Here is a 22,774-nt window from a genome sequence, read left to right as displayed (position 1 = left end):
TCCTTGTGCCCTGGTGACTGCTGGGGACGAGCGGGGAACGTGGAACCTGGTGGTTCCTTCTGCCACCCTCCGGTCCTGGCATCGCATTCCAGGAAGCTAGTAAGGCACCAAATTCACCGAGTTATTAACAAAGCCACCACTTGTTGCTTCACTGCTTTAGAAGCATGGATAAATAGAAAACATAATTATAGAACTGACACTGTTTCCTAGTGCATATGGTGTGATACAGATGAGTGCAAAAAACCAAATTTATTGTTTAAACAAAGCTACGTGCATAACTTTGCTGCATATATGCTTGGATATCCGAGTTTCTGTTTAATCTGCAAAACTCTAGGTAAACACACACATGAGTTTAATCTCAATTCCCAGTGGTATTACTGTGGTTTACTTATCTTTCATGCAACAGCTTCGTTTTTCAGTGAAGATGAATTCTGTGAGACTCCAACTCTGCAGGGCAAGAGTTTTGGGCTGAAAGGAAAAGCTTCTGCCCAGTTATAGACCCGAAGAGTTAAGTTCTGAATTAAAAATTATCCTCTTTTCTGCTCAGAATGTCCGGCCTTCCACAAGGAACTAGTGAGTTCCTGTAGTCTGGAAAGGGATTTGAAGAACCAACAATCCAACCTCAGTTAGAGGTATGGAAGAAGAGGCAGCTTTACTTCATGTACCTGCTTTGGAGGGCAAACATACTACTTGTGAGTATTGGGAGAGGATACGTAGTAGCATCCTCTTGGAAAAGGGCAAATACAAGACCTGTTCTCTGGTTGCACGCAGACTTTACTCAGGTATAGAAAGATGTCTTTGGGATGGTCTTGGCTTGCTTTGAACTCCCTAGTCATTATTGCAAGGAGGGTAACTCCCACAACTGGCAAAGCTGTTGGGTGTGGGGTTTAGAGAGCTTGAAAATCAGGATGAGTAGAGGAGGAGTTCTGCGTTGTCGAGTGACAAGACAGGGCACTGCAGCCTGCTCCTGGAACGCTTCAGAAAAGAAAATAGTAATTGTGCGACTACTTTACAGATGTTGCAGGTGGCCACAGACAACGGCAGCAGGTCTGGGTACATTCTTGCAATTTTTCCAACCTTGCGCAGGACCTGCCAGTGGAGTCCAGCAGTTCGTGCAAAGCATCTTTGTGTTGTCATCATAAAAATGGACCAAGCCCATAGGAGTTTTAGTCACTATAACAAAGCCATTCAGCCCTTCACATTCACGTTATCTTTACACGCTCTCACAAAGAAGTCACCCCACTCCCCCCCCCCTCCCCCCCCAAAAAAACCCAACAAAACTCAAACTGTTTAAAACTTTACTTCTGGAAACAGTTTACACTTATTTCTAGTAATGATTTCCAGAACTTCAGGGTGATGATTCAGCAAAATTCTTGCATAATCTGTAGAAGTATTGTTTACATCAGCATCACACCTTCAGTTTCAGGTAGCTTAAACACAAAGAATACTGAGCCAAAGTATAAGCTGGCTTCAGGTAATTTAAATAATTGCAGGCTTGTGGGGCCTTGCCAGGTCTCATAATGCAGACGTTTAGATCAGCAATCATGTAGAAAGGATAACACAGAGATGCCTCAATGGGAAGCTTCATATTAGCTCTCAGTCTTTCCACAAAGCTCCATTAACAGAGCCATAAAAATGCCTATAGATACTGCTTTTTGTATCTCCATAAGGTTCACATACCATTAACTGAAAATTTAAACACATCTTACGTGAAAAAAATCCTTTCAGCATCTTGCTTAAAGAGTTTGTCAATGGATAATGAATTACTCCTCAGCTTTTTACGCATCCAGTTGTTTGTATTGTTGAATAAGAGCCTGAAGAAAGTTTTAATTAATGCGTACTGAGCTTTTAAACGTGTATGTTGTATATTGCTTCCCTGTCTCTTAGGAAGACCAGTAGTTCCGAGTATAAAACAGACGAAGTAGCTGCTTTTCTTCCTTGCTAGAGTAACTTCACCCTCATATCTAACTCTTTGCTGTGGCTGTCTGCATAAGGTGTATTTTTTTACATCCGTGTATAAGCAAGTAAGCCTGAAAGTATATTTACCTGTGCAGTTGATAGGTATGCATACGCACACTTGGCACCTTCCTTCCTGAATGGCAGAGTTTGCTTTTAAAAACAAATGGCTTATAAACGCACGAAGATGCTGTGCCTGTTAAAAATACTGGCTGTATTTTTATATATCTAGGTACACACACAAAGGCTGGTTTTAGATGAAAATTTTGAGCTGGACTCACTCCTGGAAAAATAACTTTGCTGGGTGCAAGGGGGTGTTTGTTTTCTGACATAATTCCTTGCTTGTGTCAGCCTGTTTGTGATGCCGTACAGGGCACCGACTGAGCTGGCTTTAAAAATAGCCAGTTTTAGGGGGAGGACGGAAGGCTATTTATTTCCATCAACATTCGTTTTCAGTTCAGTCCTAAAAGCCCTACTGTCAGATTTCCTGAATTCTTCAAGTTGTCCTTTGAATAGCTCTGAAATTTAGAGAATCTTTATCTGCCCAACAACTCAGCCTGAATCGTTGTTGTTGAGAGCGCAGTGATGTCGCGTCCCCTTTCAGCAAGTCCTTGCTCTTGCTCTGCAACCCAGCAGGACAACACAAAACCCCCCAAAAGGCGTGATTTGGCCTGGAAAAAAAAGATGATGGTTTGTAAATCTGGAAGAGAGACTTTATCTTTTAGGCACTGTTTCTGCTCAAGATTGCACCACCACCAAGTACAAGTTATTTCAGCCGAAGTCGTGTTCTTTATGAGCTGTGTTGAAGAAGGTAAGACTTGAGTTCATCGTGAAAACCTTCCCCTCTGACACATTCCAGTTACACGGACCAGCAAGCCTCCGTGGTTTTGGGACAAGGGGAGCTCCCGGGAGCGCAGGAGTTTATCAGTTGACTCGCGTCTGTGGAACTCACTTCTGAAGAGAACCGGCGTGATGCCACGTTGTCCTCAAAAATCAATTGAGGAGCCTCGTAAGATAAAACAACGGGGAGCAAAAGGAGGAATAAATAGGGTTTGTATTTCCTACACTTTCTATGAAACAAAAGCTAAGCATTAACGTGAACTTTTTACAGTTTCAGTTTAGATGTAAGCAAGAAAACAAAAAATGTGCTTTTGGTGCCATGCTTTTATTTAAATGAAAGGAAAAAACTACACTGTACCACATAAGTAGCAATGACAATATTTTACAGCACAGCATTTGAAAAAATATGGAAGCTATGCTCCATAGAGGTGGACAAGCACACAATACACTGTACATTTTTCAACAGTGCCCATTAAATCATAATTAAATAGCTGAATTTGGCTTTAAACAGCCAAATAATAAAAACTAACAGTCATACTAACATTAGGGAAAAAAAAAAATATTTCAGTAGCTATTATGACTGTTAGAATATGAAATTTTGCTCCAAAAACTAAGACGAGAGTTTGGCAATTCAGTTGTAGCAACAATAATAATACCCCTGATGAAAGCACCAGTGTGTTCTGAAAAGGCCAGTGATAAATACTGGCCTTTATGGAAAGCTTCTTTTTTTTCTTTTTTTTTAAACATGATCCCAACCAAAGATCCACTGTAATTAGAAAATTCGCAGGCTTAAAAAGGAAAAGCATGTATCCAAGCTTTACTTTTCCTGTATTAAGTAAAACTTTCATACTGCGAGCAATGAAGCTTTCAGCCGCATTATTCACATTCTACTTTTAGACATTGCACAAATCTGTAACCTGCTGCCAAATGCGAATTTCATAATACATTCAGATATATTTAAAATGACTCAAAGAACTCCTGTCGTGGGTTTAAGCTCACTTGATTAGATCGATGCGTGTGTCTTTATGGTGTTGCAAAGCTTCCGGTAAATCATAACAGAGATGTTCGAAATAAAAAGCCTCCCACGATGAAACTTGAAGTTATTCACCACACGTGTATCCGTTAATTCCAACCTCCTGCTTTCTGGAATCACCCTATATTAGACAGAGTTTCATATTGTTACTCCAGATGTTCCTACAAGGGCAGTCGTAGGAACTGTCTAACAGGCAGAATGTGCAAACCCTCTTTCCCCTTTTTTATTATTATTTATATCCTATATACACAATCTGTATACACTTGAAATAGAAGAGTTACATATCCTGGTGATATACATGCACACAGTAGGAATCAGCTAACGACCAATAGTTCCGAGCCACATACATATTAAACATGTATTTTAAAGTGTTTTTTCTTTTTTTTTTTTACAGTTTTAACAAATATACATAAATATAAGAACATAAATTACAGTAAAACGGACAGCATTTCTGAGAAAATGTTTATAGCGCAGATGCATTGATGCCTAAGGCTTTGTAATAATTTAAAAAAAGTACTGTTCTCAACTGCTTAATGACATCTCATTCCTGTGCATCTTTTAGCTGAGTAAATGAGCACATCGTAGTAGTGAGGCATAGTTTCTCTCAAAGCAGCTTCATGAGAGAAATATGAACGCAGTTTTAGTCTCCCCATGAAACAGAATGGACTACGTACTTCTAACACAATGCTGTCTTATGTGAATGTAGTTGTCACAACACTGAAACAGAACAGAATCACAAATCATTCAAGTCTTTTCCTGAGAATGAGATTTTTTTTTTCCCCCAGCAAATCCTCTGGTGTACATTACCAAGACAGCCACAGATTTAGGGGAGGCTTCAAGTCTGTAGTTTCTTTTTTTTTTTTTTTTCCCCCAGAACAGTGCTATGTTAAAAGCAAATTATGAGAGAAACAAACACTGAAACAGAATAGTGATCTGTCAGACACTGCTTTGAAATAAAATGCAGCCCTTCATAAATAATACTGAAATATGCCCAGAGCTTGTGTTTTAAATGGTCACGTGACAGGTTTACTGAAATGTCAGTTAGTTGGTTTTTGCCCTATGTACTTAAAAATCACCGAGTGTCACCAGGCATCATTTGTTAGACTGTGTCAAGAAAACAATTTACTGAGACACGCTGCAAATTCTTTTCAGCTGGGTATTGCCTAGAAAATGGATTTGAGTCTGAGCTGGCTGATCTGAAGGCAGGAAGAACAGATAGTGGCTGGATCGTAAAAACCCATGGGAATTAGATACGTGACTGCTGAAAGATCTGTGACTTAGTGAATTCTGTGATTCTTCCGAATATTTTTAGTGTTCTGTCAGCCAAACGTCAGGGATCTAGTTCTGAATGTTTCACAGGTTCCGATTCCTTCCTCGGAGAAGCAGTTCCTGACCATGTGCACGCCCTTCGTCTGAAACAACTGCAGAAGAACGCTGCACTGACCGAGAGGTTACCAAATCCATCCACTTGGCATTTTAAAGACTTTATGACACGGTCAGTCATTGCATCTCGGATGGCCACTTACTGAAACAGGAATGACTGCATCACCTAACTATACCCTGAGTTAAAGAATTCATCTGAAGGAAACTTCAAGCAGTTCAAAGGTTTTTCTTTTGCTATTGAGCCTACAAGCAAGTCAGTATTATTTAACTGAAAAAGAATTATAAATACTGGGGGGAATGAATCTTGATTTTGTAACAACACACAATAAGGATCTTGCAGAACAGACCCGTTCAGCCGTTCTTCGGTGACACACAACTTAGCATTTGCTCTCTACCGGGAGTCAGTATGCAAGGTTCAATGGTACTGAGAATATTAAGAAGTATTCCTTTAGTGAAAGAAAAAAATAAGACAAGCACAAGTACAAACATATAAGGCAACAGATGTAAAAAAAATGTAGTTTGAGTCACTAAAGAGGAACATTCAGTGCTTCAGTGTATCTAATCAAAATACAGAGCAAATATACTCTATATATCGTATTAGCACGTACAAATCTCCACACAAGTCAAGCGTTTCCGTCATCACTCGTAATTATTCACCTACATGATAATCTTCTGCACTCCTAAACTCTGTGTTTACATTCCAGTTGGACATGGTAAGAGGACTCGGTGTCCAGTTTTAAGCCCTAAGAGTCTCGTTGGCAACTAGAAATCTATTTCCTACAGGCAGTAAAGATGAAGTGCAAGTTTGATTATAATTGTCTGAAGCAAGTTTTTTCCCCATCTACTATGCCTTGGTGGGTAAAAGTTTCTTGGGAGTCACCGGTCTCTTGGTTTGCCACAAATGGCTGTGAATGGTAATTGCATCAACGCTTGCAGACAAAGTTTTAGCAGGTATGTGGCTAAATTGCTTCCGGTCAGAGTTGTACTTGTACAGTCCCTCGATCATTTTCTTTGTGATAGATTTGGGACCTATTCCCGTTAATTTATTGATTTCTTCAGTATCGGGGCAGTATGTGTACAGAGATCGGAACTGGCAGCCTGAATCCCGGAACAAGATTAAGAAATTATTGGCATCGGATTTTTCCATTTCCTTTAAAAGAAAGAAAGAAAAAGATTGGCAATATGAATTTCACATTGTAGTTAGAAAACATTCAAAATCATTGGATTGACATTTTGAATTTGTTTTCTACCAAAACTCAAACTTGTATCTGCTCACAGACCTTCTTTTCAGTTATTAGAATTTGCTAAGCTTCACCTATCTGAGTTCTGATAAAGTAGCTGTCTTTCTCAAGCTAAACCTTATTTCTTTAGAGAATTTCAGCTACACTTGTCTAGTTCTTTCCTTAGATTTCTGGGGGTTATTACGATCCCAGTTACTCAAACTGAAAGAGGCCATCTTGATTTCTCACTTGGTATTTCCAAAAAGCAGCTGGAAAGACAGAGAAGGCAGCATCTAAACATGAATACGGAAGAATGAGGAAAAGAAGAAAGGGCAAGAAATACTGCCATGAAGTTTATTCCAGAAAAGGAACGAAATCCGGGTTCCAAGTACCTGTGTTCTTTGATCTATTTAATCTGTCAAATCTGTCACAGCTGATAAAAGGAACAGTCCCGTTACTCTTGGCCCTCGGGCTCCGTGCTCTTCCTTTTGCATGGAAACACACTGGTCCCTGCGCTCTCGCCCTTACACTATCTGTGCACCTCCAGAAATGTTTATGCCAGCGGAAGAGAAAAGTCTGGCAGGCACCTTTCTGCAGCAGCGAGTCCTGAATCTGCCCCACTGCTTGGAAATGGGAGAAAGGCCTAGGAGGCATGTGTTTTGGTTCTTTCTGCACGCGACAGAGCTTAAGTTCCAAAGGTCCCCATCCGAGGATCTGCACGTACAAGACCGATATTTTTCATGTCAGGGAAAACAAGTATGGGAGCAAATCACAGAAGCCTACATATTAAAGTTCCCAGACCAAACAAGCGGTAACTGTCAGCTAATTCCTGTGCTGCACGTTCAATATGACAGCTGTAACTTCTGCAGTACTGTCTGCACAGGAGGCAAGTCACACCAGTTACTCAAGCCTTTCACTAAGAGCTGGCACAACCTCAGAGGATTCCTTTTTGGCATTTGCACTTATACTTGAGTGTCTTCCTAATGCCTGACTGTGGTTTGACTTAGGTAGTTGTGCTTTTAAGGGGAAGAAAATCCCTTACCTCCAGTATCTTTTTCTTTTGACCTTCATTTACTTTTCCAGCCAAGCAGCAATGTGCCAGTGCATTCTGAATTATATACTTATTGGATTTAGCACTGGGTTCTTTGAAGAGCTTTGGTCCTACGGAGAAGGAGTGACAGATCAGCTAAGTTAACCAACAAGCCAACAGAGTTAGTCTAAATGCCGTGAAGCAGTTGCTGTATGGGCCTTTTGCATGCATAGAAACACAAATATCTGCATAAAACAGAACTAGGCTAGAGATCACAAATTTCACAAACGAGGAAAATATTCTTTCAGTTGTTACTGAATTTGCTTACAAATGTGTATTTGATAATTCAATCATTATTACTGGCAGGCTTTGTAAATATATTTTAACTCAGAGGACCTTTTCTATGGACAACAACATGTTTCTAAGTAAATTTCAGTTATCCAGGAGGGAGTAAATTCTTTCTTTTTCATCATCTACATCTGTGATTTCAAGGGGGAGAGGTGTAACAATGAAGCTGATGCAGTGCTTAAGAGTACCTGTAGCCTGCCCACCTTGAAATTCCAGAAAAAATGTTTTACCCAAAACCAGGGATAAAAGATCTGGCCTGACGCTTGTCAGATTATTCTGTCTGTAAAAAGACTTGATTCACCTGGCTGAAGGCAAAATCTCCTGTTCTAATTTCTGAAATACATGTTTATTTGTATCAAGGCCATTTGAGAAAAACCCAGCGCTTAAGTCCAAGTTCTAAGGAATGTAATATACAAGCAACTACCAACTAAATTTGAAATCTCAGTTTGTCTGTGCTATGGGAAACAAAGCCTAGAATCAATACAAAAAAGCTGTATGAAATCTGACTGAAGATATTAAAACACGTTCAATTCCTAGGGACTGTATATTCCTTCACTTAAAAAGCAGCTCTCCATAATAATCCTTAAAAGATTCTCTTTGGCACTATGGGTCTGCATGAGAAAGCTCAGCAAGACCACCCCGGCAAAGTCTCTCTGTCCCTCCTGTAATTTAACTGGACGTGGCACCAACTGACACTGGCTGACTCCAGTTTCATGGTTTAAAAACAGGTAAGGACCTCCTGATTTTCAGAGCGAAGACTTGGCCTTTCCAGACTCCAGTCATTTCAGCAGAAAGGAGGCAAGATTTTTTTCAAAACCAACACTTGCCAGCACAAGTCAAACCTGATCTCCCTCAAGTTTATCAAAAATACCTAACTTGGTTTTACTCTTTGCCAAAATAGCATTATCAGGTGGGCAAAAATGGAGCTTTTATGATCCTGATAATGCAAAGACTTCGCAGTATCACGTGCTGCTTATTTAGAGAAGGGATGAAGATACCTTCATTACATGATTTATAATGTAATAAAGAATTAGATTACTAGGTTTTTATTAACCCAACAAAGGATCTGCTTGGAAACAAGGGGTGCAGAATAATTAAATTCATGTTACTTGGCAAATTTTTTTCCTGTTGCAGTTTGAGTTTTACTTTTTGTGACTCCATTCTAAACTGAGCTTAAATTTCAACTTTTCTTGCCTTACTAGGGAGGCCACTGAAGTGCACAGAGCCCTGTGAGCCCGTTTGCTCTTACGGGCCGAACAGCAGTTTATCACAAATGCCACTCGCTACTTGTTTATATGGATTTAAAATTTTAACTTTGTATTACGTCAACCTGTTTTCAAGGAGGTGAAAGTAGCATTTCTATGGAAGTGTCTTCAACCAGTTTTAGGAAACAAAGTAAAGATAATAAAAAACTTTCCATGCATAGAACCACTAATAGCCAGGTACTGTTGTCACGGACCTGTATACTCTGTAGCAGAGGCGACTGAAGAAGTTGTAGATGCATTTTCCCAATCTTTTTCTCCATTACGACTACCACAGCGACTTGGAGATAAGAATCCTTCCACAGACTCAGACCTAAACATTAATTTAAAATCTATTAAAAAAAATTACAACGTTCAGCAGAGAAACCTTCTAACATGAGAGGAAGACAAACTGTATTAAGGTGGAACACGATTTGAATTGCAGAGTATAAACCTACATGCACAATATTTACAGAAGAAATGACTGGATAACTGAGTTCATGTTCTGTATAAATTATTTTGGGTGATGCAAGAACTTGGTGTTTAGGTGAGGTGGATGTTACTGAGGTTTTGGGGCTACATCTGAGGGACAGAAATTTTGTAATTGATGTTCTAGGCTGTAGAATATTATTACTAAGTAGGAATTCAGGTTACTTTTACACTGGTACTAGCAACACAACGTTATCTCACGCAGCCAACAAAACAGTTCTTGATAGACTGATGAATGTGAAGTAAAAAAATCCATTGACTCACACTTATTATAACAATTGGCTGTGAGAACTGCTGGATTTAAACCAGCAAAGTGATTTCTAATTTTTGCTTTCAAAAGCAGCAATACCTGGTGCTGCGATTCTTAGTGTCTGCACTCAAACGTGAACAGTTTTGCATTTAAATGTCTAAACAAGGTTGTCGCGTGTTCTTAAATTACTAGAAGATGATTAAAGTTGTTCTGATTGATGCAAAAGCCAGTCACATTTTCACTTTGGAATGAAAAGTTTTCTAACTGAGAAGAAAGGCACTATTAGCAAAGAATAAGGAACAAAAGTGGTATTACAGTAACATTCATGTGCTTACCACCTTCCAGAAAAATCAACAATAGATGAAAGTTCAATTTATAATTAAATTCAAGTAGATGAAAATTCAATTTATATCCTACATGTTAGCATCTGCATGAAGGAGTACTCCCTATCAAACCTACTTTCTTAGTTTGACTTTCTCCCCTACTTCATTTTCATTGAAAAAAAGTACTTCTCTGAATATAATTGTTACACAAAAATAATCATCTTCCTCTGAATTATAATTGAGATTCTGTATACGAAATTTAGAATTTTCTCCTATTTTTATCTGTATTTTGTTTGCAGGTGATTTTTAATATGAAATAAATTCTGGTGCTTGGAAAAGGCTGAAGATCTAGTCAACATTTAATACTTTTCCATACAACTGCTAAGGGGGAAGAAAAAACAGAAAAGAAGCTTCTATGTAAGAAAAAAACCAACAAACCACCAAAAGCTTCATAGCTGCATGTAGCTATATAGGCTGCTTAAAATATCCTTAAGCTGAGACTTAAATACAAGCAGCTGAATTAAAGAGGCTGTGTGAATAGTATTTTGGTTTAACCTCATTTATAGCTGCCCAACTGGTTTACTTGGTAAAATTTGTGAAACAAATGATCATGGCTTGGTTCCCTAATTCCTGACAGAGGCAACTATCAGTGTCTCAAACCAGGAACACTGACCTGTTCCTGGGAGTACACACTATACACATAACCTCTTTAAAATTGTTTGACATAGCTGGTTACCAAATTTTACTACACGAAATGGCTATTTTAGCTTTACCTTGGCGTTCTCTTGCCTGACTGCACGCTCTCATTGTCTCCTGTATTCAGCGATGCCAATGAAAGACTAGATACTGAAAAAACACGATAAAGCTGTGAACCTGGATAAAAACAAAGTTAAGGCTTATAAACCTATGCAAGTAGTAGAGTCTGTTCATTAGACCCAACACCAGCAAGTCGGTAAGAGCGTTTACAGCCGAGACTCTTGCACCCATCCGTGATATACCTGCATGCGTATGTGGTGCGCTTCATCGTCACACCCGCCGACACCCAGCCACCTCCGAGGGTCTCGGGCCAACTATTCATGTGCAGCATGGACACGGCAATATTGGCACCACAAAAATCAGAGAATGCAACCCAAGTTCCTAAGCCCTTGTGGAAGAGAGCTTAAGAAGCTTCAGGTTTGGGCTGGATTCCTGGAAGGCATTAAGGGAAGGCTTTAAATTCCCCTGGAAGGTGGCGGGAGGCAGCTAGAGGAAATGCAGCAGCAGAACAAGGCTAGAGGAAGCTGTAACAGAAAGGATCACTGAGCCCACTGGTTACTTGTTTTCTGAATGGAAATTGGCAATACTGCGTCCAATCATCACCGCAGTTACGTGGTATCGAAAAGATTGCTCGATTGTTCCACGTGATTAGTGTTGCTACAGTCACAGCTATACATGAAGTAGGCAAGTGGGCAAAAGAGGAGAACATGGAATATCAAAGTAATTTGCTTATTTGAAGTTCGTCTGCATTAAGTGGGACTTTATGTACTCTTACCTTAGAATTACCATTTTATTTATCAATCTCTTAATTCCCAACTTTTACTCACTCTTAGTTTCTACAGATGCCATAAGAGATTAGTGGAGAATACATGGGTGTGTAAGAAACTCGCAACTTCCACCGGGTTTTCCTACAGTCAACCTTTTTGTTTGTTGCTATATGCATGCGTGCATAGCAGGTAAGTGACACTCATCTTTCCGAATGTTGCTTTCCAGTTCGGTCACGTACAGCTTCAATTTAGCACAAGACACCAACAAAGGCATGTGCCTGTTAGTATCACAAAACAAGCTGGTGGTTTTTGTTTTAGCATGAACAGACTCTTTTTCCACATGAACATCTGTTACCTGGTGGACCTTTGATTGGCGTCTTAGGTGATTCAATGTGATCTCTATGAATAGATTTTGGACGTGGCTTTTTTTGTTTGATTGAGAGGGAACGTGGCTTTATGACAGTGTCCATTTCTTCCATCAGCTTTAGCTGTTTCCTTCTCATATATTCCTGCTTAATAAACTCTCGCCGCGCTCGTTCATCCTCCTTCTTCTGACGTTCTTCTTCTGTTTTGCGTCTAAAACAAATATCCAAAAAACTCAGCAGGAGCAGCTTTCCAAATCAACAGTTTTAGCTAGCAGTGAGGGCAATGCATCAGATTTTTGGAACTTCAGCCGTTAGTAAGAGGAACTTGAGGTTTTTAACAATTTTCAGGCAGTTTAAACTTTCTCAGGATACTGTTAGTAGTAAAGCCAATCCCACGTTTAGAGCTGGGTTGCTGTAACGGAGCGAGCGTTGCGCATTTGTGCGAACAGAAGCCCGAAGGGACACGTTCACTCAGAATATCACGCGCGGGGCTCGTGTGTCAAGTCTGAGCTACCAGACTGACGTCACCTGCTGGTTTTGCAGGGCCAGCTGGCACGTGTCTCCAGCCGGACTCCTCAGCACATCTGGCCCTAGGAGGAAATATCTTGGATATTAACTTTTTGACACGGACGTTACACTTTTAACTAAACCAGACATTTTTACATTCCCTGTTACTGACGATTTGGATCAGGACATGTAGTTTTACCTTGTCTCCTCCTTCTTATGCTCTAGTTCTGCTTCCAGCTGCTGCTTTCGAAGGAGAGTCTCTCTCTCCCGTCTCAAACGCTTCTCCAATAATGCTGCTCGTTTCATTGCCATATCATCTTCTGCCTTTTGATCATCCTAGCAGCAACAGTATTTGAAGGAAAAGGACCCAAAAATATTAAGATCTCTGAATTCAGCACCTGAGTTTGCCAAGTCATTAGACACTTAATACTGTACAGTGGGTTGCAATATCCCAACATACTTTTGCAGTACTTGAAATGTTTACTTTAGAAGTTTTTTTCTTAAGACTACTAAAACCTTTCATAAAGGAATTTTGCCTTCCTAAATCAAACATAAAATTCAACACCGATATGAGAAAACTTGCTAAGTGAAATATTTTAGAGTCAGATCCCACACTGCACAAACTTCTGTATTCAGCTGTAGGAGAATCCACATGTATGGAGATGAAGATAACTTATCACAAAAAAGCAATGACGACGCTGGTCACTTCTGCTGACCAGGCCAGGCGTTGTCTCAGAAGTGAGGAACGCTTCCAGACAAGCAAGGTGCACCCGAGATACGCTCTCTTACAATGTGCATTACAGTCAAAAGCCTCTCGGAATCAAATATTGTACAATTCTTTAATAAGACCACAGGGAGTGCTGTCAAATAGCTATTCCAGAAGTTTCAGAAGACTGTACTTCCTTAGCCAGCCAAGGGAGGGAGCAAGCCTCTCCAAAGTGCATCACCGATTTCAAGATTTTTTAAAAAGGAGGCTGTTATGCACTTCAAAAGCTTTTAGTTAAATTTGGAGGTGGGATGGGGAAGCGAGAGTGAGATGTCAGTGTGTTTAACAAAGGTCAAAACTTATGTCAAAAACAAATCTACATTCAGCATGTATCTTGCTCCCCCAAAACTCCAAGCACTCTTTTACAACCGTGAATTGAAAGGGATACCCTGGCATGCTCGGAACTGCGATACGGTACAATCTCACCACTCTTACGATGTCAAATTAATAATTCAGTGCAAAAAGAGATGCTTGTACATTGAAAATTGCAGAACCATCTGCTTTGACTTCAGTGGAAAGTCATCCTCAAAACATATATCTGAATTAAGGAGTTCCCTTCTCAAAGGAAGCTTAATAGTAGACGTACATATCCCCACCAGTTCTCTTACCTTAAAAAAGAATCCACAACACACCTTCTGGTCATCCTCAAACTGTTCTCTATCACTCTCACCTTCATATTTCTCAACAGATACTTCAGGTTTTTCTAGCGGTTTCAAATCTGATAGGGAAACTTCAATTAAGCTAGCGGTTTTGGGAGCTGGTGTCGGTAAAATTGGTCGGCTTAGCTGATCTTCATTTGGGGTGAGGCAGACGGTTTCTGTGATAGGCTGAGATAATACTTCAGAAACATTAGATTCAATGGGCTTAATCTCCTTCTCCTCTGACTTCTGCTCGCACTGTTTTGGCAATTTTGGTCCTTCTTCTTTTGCTACCTCTTCTGCAGGCTTGACTTCCTTCAAAAGGTTTCCCCTTAACTGAGGCTCACCTATATGCTCCCCGTCATCTCCAAAGCAAACGAACGATCTAGTCTGAATGGGAACCTGGCTTGGAGAGAATCTCCTCAAACGGGGAAGACTATCCACAGACCGGGGGGCAGTCAAGGTACGGTTTAAAGGTGTTATTTTCAGTTCATTTGGCCTAGGAGTCCTTTGCATTTTAATGTGAAAAGAGGCATTCTTCCTGTTGGAAGACTGTGGAGACTGATGCGTAGAGCGCGGAGATTCCTGTGAGAAAGGTGCAACGGGAGATGGAGTTCCCATTTGCCTTGATGAAGGCTTAAAGTCCCGAATCTGCTTCTGAGGAGAAGGCTGGGGAGGAGAAATAACCCAAGCCTGCTGTTCTCTCATCTGCATCAACATCTCCTGTTGAAGGGACAGACGTTGCATTTCTTGTTGTAGGAAGTGCAGGGAAGAGTTGAGCTTTTCAATAGATTTGGTATATTCTAAGATGTCTCCTTCATTAAAATTTTCTTCCGAGGGGCTTGCTAAATTCCACTGCTTTTCAGCATCCGTAGAAGTAGCAGGAGATTTTAACCATTTGCTATGAGAATTCTCAGGGGTTTCTTTTATTAGTTCTGAAGCCTTACCAGTTTGTTCGTCGGACTTGGGAGTTTCTTTCTCTTTCAACCGATTACTGTCGGTGAATATCTTCTCATCTTCAGCTCCTGCTGCTTCTTCTCGGAGAGGTGATACTCCATCACCTTTCTTTTTCACAACGTTAAGAAATGCCGTTCTGCCCATTTTCTGCCGTTGCTTCGTGAAAGCAGCTTCGACTTTCTTCTTCTGTGCTTCAATAGCTCGCCTCTTTTCCTCTAGCTTCATCCTGAGATGCACCATTTCAGAAGCCAGTAACTGTGTCGTGTCTCTTCCTTGGGGAACAGACGCCTCCTCTGGAATATGAGTCCAAGCGACCACATGAGGGATATTCAGCTCGGAACCTTCTGGTGTGGTTTTCTGGGAACTGCTTCCGCTGCTTCTACTGTCTGTATGATTCAACTTCCTGAACTTCTGCTCTGCAAAGCTAGTCATCTTAACCCCGGAACTTGAAGAAGCGCTGCTGCCTGCCTGTGATTTAGTACTTACTGAGCTGGGACAGGGACTTAATTGATCTCTGTGACTGCTAGCTCGCACGTCGTAATCCTGAAGGAATTTAGACGGTTCTTCCATGTCAGAGTCCATGCTTACAGTATAATCTCTCAAAGAAGAATCCTCATCCATTGTCTCTGGAATATCTTCTGAAGGGACATGTATTCCGGTATCTACTTCTGTGTTGTCAGTCACGGGGCTCAGAGCGCCTTTTGTGTCTGTAATGATGTCAGGGGTAGACTGGTTCGGTTTTATGTTTGAATTCAAGATGCTCATTTCCTGATTGTGAAGAAAGAACCCGTTTGTAATTTGGTCCGGTTGGTTAACTCGGGGAGGTTTTTCAGTGTCGTGAATTATCTGCAAAGCCTCCTCAATGGTTGGGGTCTCGATCTGATTGCCAAAATCGTCCAGGACTGCCCTGTTTTGCAGAGCTCCGTTTGGAAATCTGTAATGGCTGACCTCGTTGGCATTTTTTTGATTTGTGTTAAGAGACTTCGTGTCTTTATGCGCTATTGTGTCCTTTTCCTCTTCAATGTCCTCCTCTTCTCCATTTACTGGTTTGAAGGACAGATTTTTTCTAATATGTTTTGGCATGCGGTTGACGTTTAGCGTAAGGCCTTCATTGCTCACAGATCTAGTAATTCCTCTGTTTGGAGTAGATGCTGGAATGCTTTTTTCTTTGTCGAAAGAAATGTCAAATGAAACTCCATGTAAGGATGACCTAGTAGAGATTACAATAAAGGAAACACCTGAGCAAGTCATGATCAGTAATAATGAAATACTTACATTCGGTTTTAAAACAATTTTCAGATTGCAGTATTATGGGCACTATTATTTTGTGTAGCTTTAGATATAATAAATATACAAACACACATCTATTTCCGTATCTATTTAATGGATAGACACAATGAATGAAAAATGCGCAATAAAATAGAATGTAACAATACCTTCTTCAAAGATAGAAAATGTTTTTTATTACTTTGGAATAAACTCTGGGCATTTTAGGAATATAGGAATTGTCCCAGCAGATCAGAAGGGAGGTGCGAAAAGAGACACAACTTACACTTGTTGGATAACCCACCACTCTAACTCTTACTATATTAATCTGTAGGGTGTAAACTGAAATTAAGAGTTTATGACCAGTCTAACTGAAAAAAAACCCCCAACCATTCAGCCTGACTCTTCTTACTATCCACGAAATAATACAAGTTTAAATACTGCTTAGCTCTTTAGCTATGTAACTCTTACCACTTCTAGTTGATTGTGATGGCTAAATGGGAACGTATTTAATGGCCATGATTCAAGTCTCAGATATACCTCACTCCAATGTAAAAACCAGATCAATTATTTCTGAAGTTTGTCTGCTTTTATTAAGTTCTTAATCCATAATACAGTTTTCTCTTTCTACGTTTCAAGGCGTTTACAAGAAATCTTGTTATAGGATTCTAAAAATCCAAACTACAGTGGAGTGTTTACTACTGTTTATGAACAATAAATAATTATTTTTTAACTCGTATGGTAAAACTACCTACCGTTTTTCTTTGGGCCATGTTCCTACATACCCATCCACATAAGACATTGATGTGGACCTTCTGATGACTCCTAAGGGAAATTAAAACAGAACCCAAGGTAACTGTTACGAAAAATGGTTTTGTTATCACCTTCTGTTACTTTAACAAATTAGTTTGCTTCACTACTTAGAACACTGTCACGGCAAAAAAGTGGTTTTATATTGAGAATACGAATAAAGCAACTGACTCACTTTCATCCTGGATACACATTTTACCCTTAATCGCTCAAAGCATTTACTATTGAGTAAAGTATACTAGAAATACTGCAAATACTTGTTGAAAACCATATTCTGCATAATCAAACCCACAGCCAAATTAAGAAAAATACACACACTAAGAGGTACAAACATAAACTTCCCGTTTGTACATTTTATGAATTGCAGAACTCCTTCATTGGTCTTTCATGTAAAGCTCTCCCAGTAATTTTTGCATAAATAATGTTTGAATCAATATAAACAAGACAGTAATTTACTCAGAAGACAACACCTCGTCTGATTGCCATTTGTGAATTGGTACCTGGAACAGATGAGTAAGGCTGCTGGGGTGTATGCAGTTGGTGAGAGGGTGCGTAAGTTGGGCTTTCCAATCTGTAAAGCAAGAGGCATTCACTTAGAAGTAAAACATCAAAAGCCACATTACAAAAGGGCGACCAGACTTCATGTTCTGGGCCAGCACAAAACCAGATTTCTTTTTCTGTGACAAGGAAGAAAGTGAAGTGTAATGCTCTTCTTGAAATATTAATTTATTTACTGAAAAGAGAACGTTTATTACCTATACTGGACTTAATGCAGATACGGCACAAGCCCTAAAGGTATTTCTCCTATGAAAATGCCCACAGAGCAGCATTATTTTTGTTGACACACTTGTCTCCTGATCTAATCTGGAGGCCTGATGTGGCAAAAAAACCCGAACATAAATATGAAGAAAATGAGGCAGTTCCTAGGGACCTCCAAACCGAGTGACTGCAGCTGACACCACACGCTTTTCATGCATCTCTGTTCGTGCTCGCTTAGCCTGAGACTTCACCTTGTGTCTGGACTGTAACACGCACTTGAAGATTTTGCAATAGAAGCAACTTTATAAATACAAAAAATATATTTATTCACCACTGAAAGAGCAACTATAAAGATTTTCGATTTCCTCTGTTTCTGCGTACAACAGCTGCTTTTTTCTTTCTTTTTTTTTTTTCTTTCCTGGTCCGTAGAAAAGATCTGCAGCAGACCAGCCGTGTGAATCCAGAACAGGATTAATGTAATTCACTGTTTTAATCAAGGTGCTTCTTCAGGATAAAGACACATAAATAAAGACGCATGCATTTGTATGTAAAGCACTTCCAAAGAAGCTAGACTTCAAAAACATGCTGGATTAGTCCTTTCATGTTTTGAATTTTCTTCACTGAGCTGAAGAGCACACTCCCAAACTCTCTCTTTTCAATCAGTAATTTTCAAAATATTTGTTAATTGCTGTCATAGTTTATACATAGTATACTGTAGAAATGTTTCTAAATGGGGTTTGTGGGAAAGATATTCACATCAATTCAATAAAAATATTGATTTACAATCTACAAAAGCACCTTTCGTGAAGTACATATTAAATTATTCAAAATAGGTTCTCAAATTCCTGATATGCTGTTACCTCACATATCTGTTTTAAACGGCCTTTGAAATTTCTGTCAGAATTTTAAAGTCATAAATACATTGTTTACAAGCACGCGTTCAAAATTTCATCCAGCAGCCTGTAACAATTTGCTACCACAAAGAAAATCTGCGCTCTTCGCTGCTCCAACACAAACCTATACCCCTCACGCGAGCAGTGATGTGATGAGCCAGCACAAGACACAATCCACCACCCATAAGGGGCTCGCAGAGATTTTTACCATGTCTCTGAACAGGAAACAGAAGCAATATGAGAAAACACGTTGGTGGCAACTTAAAGACTGGATGGTTACATTTGGAATGGTAATGGCACTGATAAATGTAAAGGATTTCGTAAGCGTTTATGAACCGAATTCAGATGCTTACTGTAAAACTTCCAATCAGTCCTTTTCAGTTTAGTGGCCAAAGCCATTAGCCCAGATAACATGTACGTTTAGAGAAAAGGTAGATTCATGTGGATGAAAAAGATACTACGCTACTGACAGAATTGGTCAGAGCAGAGATAAATGCCTGGTTAATAGCTTCAGCTGTGGGGATTTTTTTTACACACTCAGAACTACAGATAGACTTCTCCTGTGCCCTTGTCCATCTACTAATCTCCTTTACATTTCAAGAAAATCTTCTCCGCAGTGATCTCTACAGCACAAGAATAAGCACAGCACAGAACTCTGTGTTTTCAAGTGTAACTCACATCAGATTTGCTATCGTCATGCAATGTCTAGAAGGGAAGTCACTGAAGTTTTGTTCACGAAGGCTCCTAAAAGGGGGATGTCAGGTTGGAAGCCACATATAAATAACGATTTTTTTACTGCAAACCTTGCTTTGTTCTGTAGGTCAGTCATGGTTAGAAGCCCTCTGCTGGGCTGCTTGCAGTGGCATTGCAAGATGCAAACGGCCTTGGGAACCTCTGCTCTAAAAGGTATGTTCAAAACTAGTGCTTCTTGTCCTCTTGGATTATAGGCTCAGTTTACACTAAAATAACATCATCGTCTACAAAGGAAACACTTCAGACATGCACAGGAAAAAGAGATTTGGAATCACAGCATTTAACGATAGTACGAAACAGTACTCCCTTATTAAAGTCGGTGTAGATTCCTAAATACTAAAAAGCAACACCAAAACCAACCAAACACACCAAAAATCCCATCCATGAACAGAAAAGGGTGAATCAGGATTAGCTGGGTTGGCAACCAACAGCTCACTGAATATCCAATTAAAACGCTAATTTTATCCTTCTCTTTGTCAGCTCACACACAACCAATAAACCTTTGTGCCCAAATTATAATGGAATGACACCCCTCACCCACTTAGGGGCAGAGCAGATCACTGGAAGGCTTCCTTCACCCCTTTCTTTTTACTCTTTCTTTTGAAGAAGGCCTAACACGCAAGGTCTGCCTCTTATCAGAGAATCACAGAATCGTTTAGGTTGGAAAAGACCTTTGAGATTATGAACCTCACAGTGCCAAGTCCACCACTAAAGCAGGTCACTAAGCACCTCATCCTCACCCCAAGGCTGGGGACTCAAACACCTCCCCGGGCAGCCTGTTCCTACGCTCGACAACCCGTTTGGTGAAGACATTTTTCCTAATCTTTTCCAAATCTAAAACCTCCCCTGGTGCAACCTGAGGTAATTTCCTTTTGTCTCAATCGCTCGTTACTTGAGAGAAGAGACAAGTTGCCTGCCACGCAACAGGGCGCCTTCCACAAAATTCAACAAATTATATTGGTAACTCGATCCTTGCACCTTGCAAAAAGGCAACAAAACAAAGTAAAAAATCCAAACACCGAAACACCCGTTTGATTTTGAATAGAAAGGAGAAAACTGGGAAACAATACTAGTGATTCTCTGGTAGTACCTGGCTACGAAGTCAGAGCCAGATGGGCCATCGACGTAATTTCTTCTGTTGGCGTTCGAGCTGTGAGCAGAAGCTGCATCTTTTGCAGGTTCCGCTGCCAGAAAGAACAAAGCTCAAGTTACTCTATTTTAGTGTTCAGTTAAAATCCACAGCAGAAAAACAGTATGAAAAAATCTGAAGTAATGATTTCCAACGATTTAAAAGAATTTTCACTGGTTCCATTACTTAGATTAAAACCCAGTCACTTACTTTCAGCTTTACCTTTTCCAAATTTCCCATATTGGCGCTAATTAAGGGAATTGAGAACGACAAAAAAATACTAGAAAAGGCAAGTAAAGAAATAAAAGAGAAAAAACCCCCCACATCTGAAAAAAGAGGCACAAAATTAAAAGCAAGCAACCTTTTTAACAAAAAATAAAATTATTCAGAATGAAACGTTTGTGATAATTTTTTTTTTTTCCCCAAAAATGCTTACACTGACTTTTCATCTAGAAAATACTATTTTGGTCATAACTGAAATTAGTTAGCAACATTTAAAAGATCTAAATCGGATTTGTATGTGCATACAAATGAAAAAAAACCACACAATGAAAATCGCTGCCTAGCTTTTGGAGAAAAATCACGGCACGAGTGTATGAATGCTTAAGTTACCACGACTGTACTCACTGACAGATCTCAAGATGTACTTGAGAGGTGGGTTTTGAGATTTGAGAATTTACTCATGGAAGACTGTGCCTTTGCACCGAGGTACAAAGAGCAATTTTACAATTATCTGTCCACTTTCCTCAGATCTATGTTCCTTTCTCTTGGTATCTTCTCCTCAGCAATACGAGCTCTTCAGGCTAAATTCTGTTCTTGGCACCTTATTATGTTTGTAATCCCTGCACGGGCATAAATGGATTCTAGGCTTGCTTAGGTCAGGAAAATTTGCAAGTGATTATACCACAACAATTTAAATCAGTTTTTGGTAATAGACGACAAAATCTAATTAGGATTTATAGGATGAGATGAAGAATAACATGAGGAAAGTGTACTTTGTTCCTTCTTTAAGGGGACTGTATGCCGCCAAATTCTGTTAAGTAAAATATTCAGTGTATTTGTGAACACAATGGCAATCTGTGCACAGACATATTAAAAACACGCATATTAAAACCGATCCTTCAGATAACTACCTTGCGGATGCACAACAACACGAGGCTGCACAAATGATGGCTTCACCACTTCAAACCACCAGAACAATTCTGCCATGAACACCATGTAGTTACTCTACAAGACACAAAACCCCCCCAGAATTACGTTAAAAGGGCAGCTGCAAACACCGAGATGAAGCAGCATTCAGGAGGCACCTCTGCATCTCCTCCAGCCTACAATCCTCTCTCCAGCCATTTCTTAGCAAATGAGATCGTTAAGACTGACTGGCAGCCCCAACTAATACACGTGACTTGAGCAGAGTGTAAGCACTGGGACCGAAATGTTTTACAACGAGCAATACACTGATGGCCAGCGTCTCGCAGGCAGGGCAGGGGGACAGAATGGTGAAAAAAAGCTGCCTCTCAGACAGATTCCATAAAAGAGGGCAGTGAAAAGCCCATTGCTTTGCAAAGTCAGACAATAAAATTTTCAGAGCTTTTTAACATGAAAGCTTTCAGTTTCAGTGTAGGAATTTTGCAGCCCATTTAGGCTTTTGTGTCAAGCATGTGCTTTTTGCCACACCTGTGAAGATCTACCCAAATTTACAAGTTAATGCAAAACAAAAACCAGCAGCAGCTTTTATTCAATGCAGGTTAGAACCAGGTTTTTGCTCCAAAGATTTCTGTACATTTAATACACTGTTGATATATCTTCCTGCTGTATTTCCCATGACACAGCTCCAAAACACGCAAGTGTGAGAGCCAAGAGATTTAACACAAGGGGAAAAACATGTGGAAAAGAAGAGACAACTGATGGCATGAACTGCAACAACAGGGGGAAAAAAAATAAATCTGAGAGGAAAACCAAGCAGCAGCAGTAGAAGCAGTCGCTGCTGCAAGAATAAATAATAAGGAAAACAAAAAGACCAGGAAGTTTGTTGACTGAAGAGGCTGAAGAGTTCAGAGGCCAAACGATGACAGTGCTAAGCTGCTCCGTCCATACGGGTCAGCGCTACTTCATATCTAGAAATATCGACTCAACGAGATCAACGAGCGTCCAGGGAGTCTTACGCAGTCAGCAAATGTAAACAATACAAACCTCTACGTATGCATTAAAACAGAAAACCGTAATTAAATTTTTTAAAAAAGTCTTTCTCCAATAAACCTCAAACAGCCTGGGTAACAATACTTACAAAAGCAAGTG

The 22,774-nt window shown here is 39.9% G+C and overlaps 1 protein-coding gene across 1 annotated transcript; it reads right to left on the bottom strand.

Moving 5' to 3' along the window:
- Positions 1 to 5,758: 5,758 nt before the first annotated feature.
- Positions 5,759 to 21,706, bottom strand: CAMSAP2 (calmodulin regulated spectrin-associated protein family, member 2; the record flags this gene model as incomplete). Its single annotated transcript, XM_009868155.1, has 11 exons — positions 5,759 to 6,362; positions 7,475 to 7,593; positions 9,270 to 9,385; positions 10,887 to 10,959; positions 11,992 to 12,212; positions 12,708 to 12,844; positions 13,883 to 16,079; positions 16,891 to 16,960; positions 17,446 to 17,516; positions 20,441 to 20,534; positions 21,613 to 21,706. Coding segments are annotated over 11 exons (3,498 nt in total), but the record flags the coding sequence as incomplete, so codon positions are not given.
- Positions 21,707 to 22,774: the final 1,068 nt, after the last annotated feature.

Source organism: Apaloderma vittatum, unplaced genomic scaffold (genome assembly GCF_000703405.1).
Source record: "Apaloderma vittatum isolate BGI_N311 unplaced genomic scaffold, ASM70340v1 scaffold44414, whole genome shotgun sequence".
NCBI classification, from domain to species: domain Eukaryota; kingdom Metazoa; phylum Chordata; class Aves; order Trogoniformes; family Trogonidae; genus Apaloderma; species Apaloderma vittatum.
This window is presented reverse-complemented; position numbering and strand designations above follow the sequence as displayed.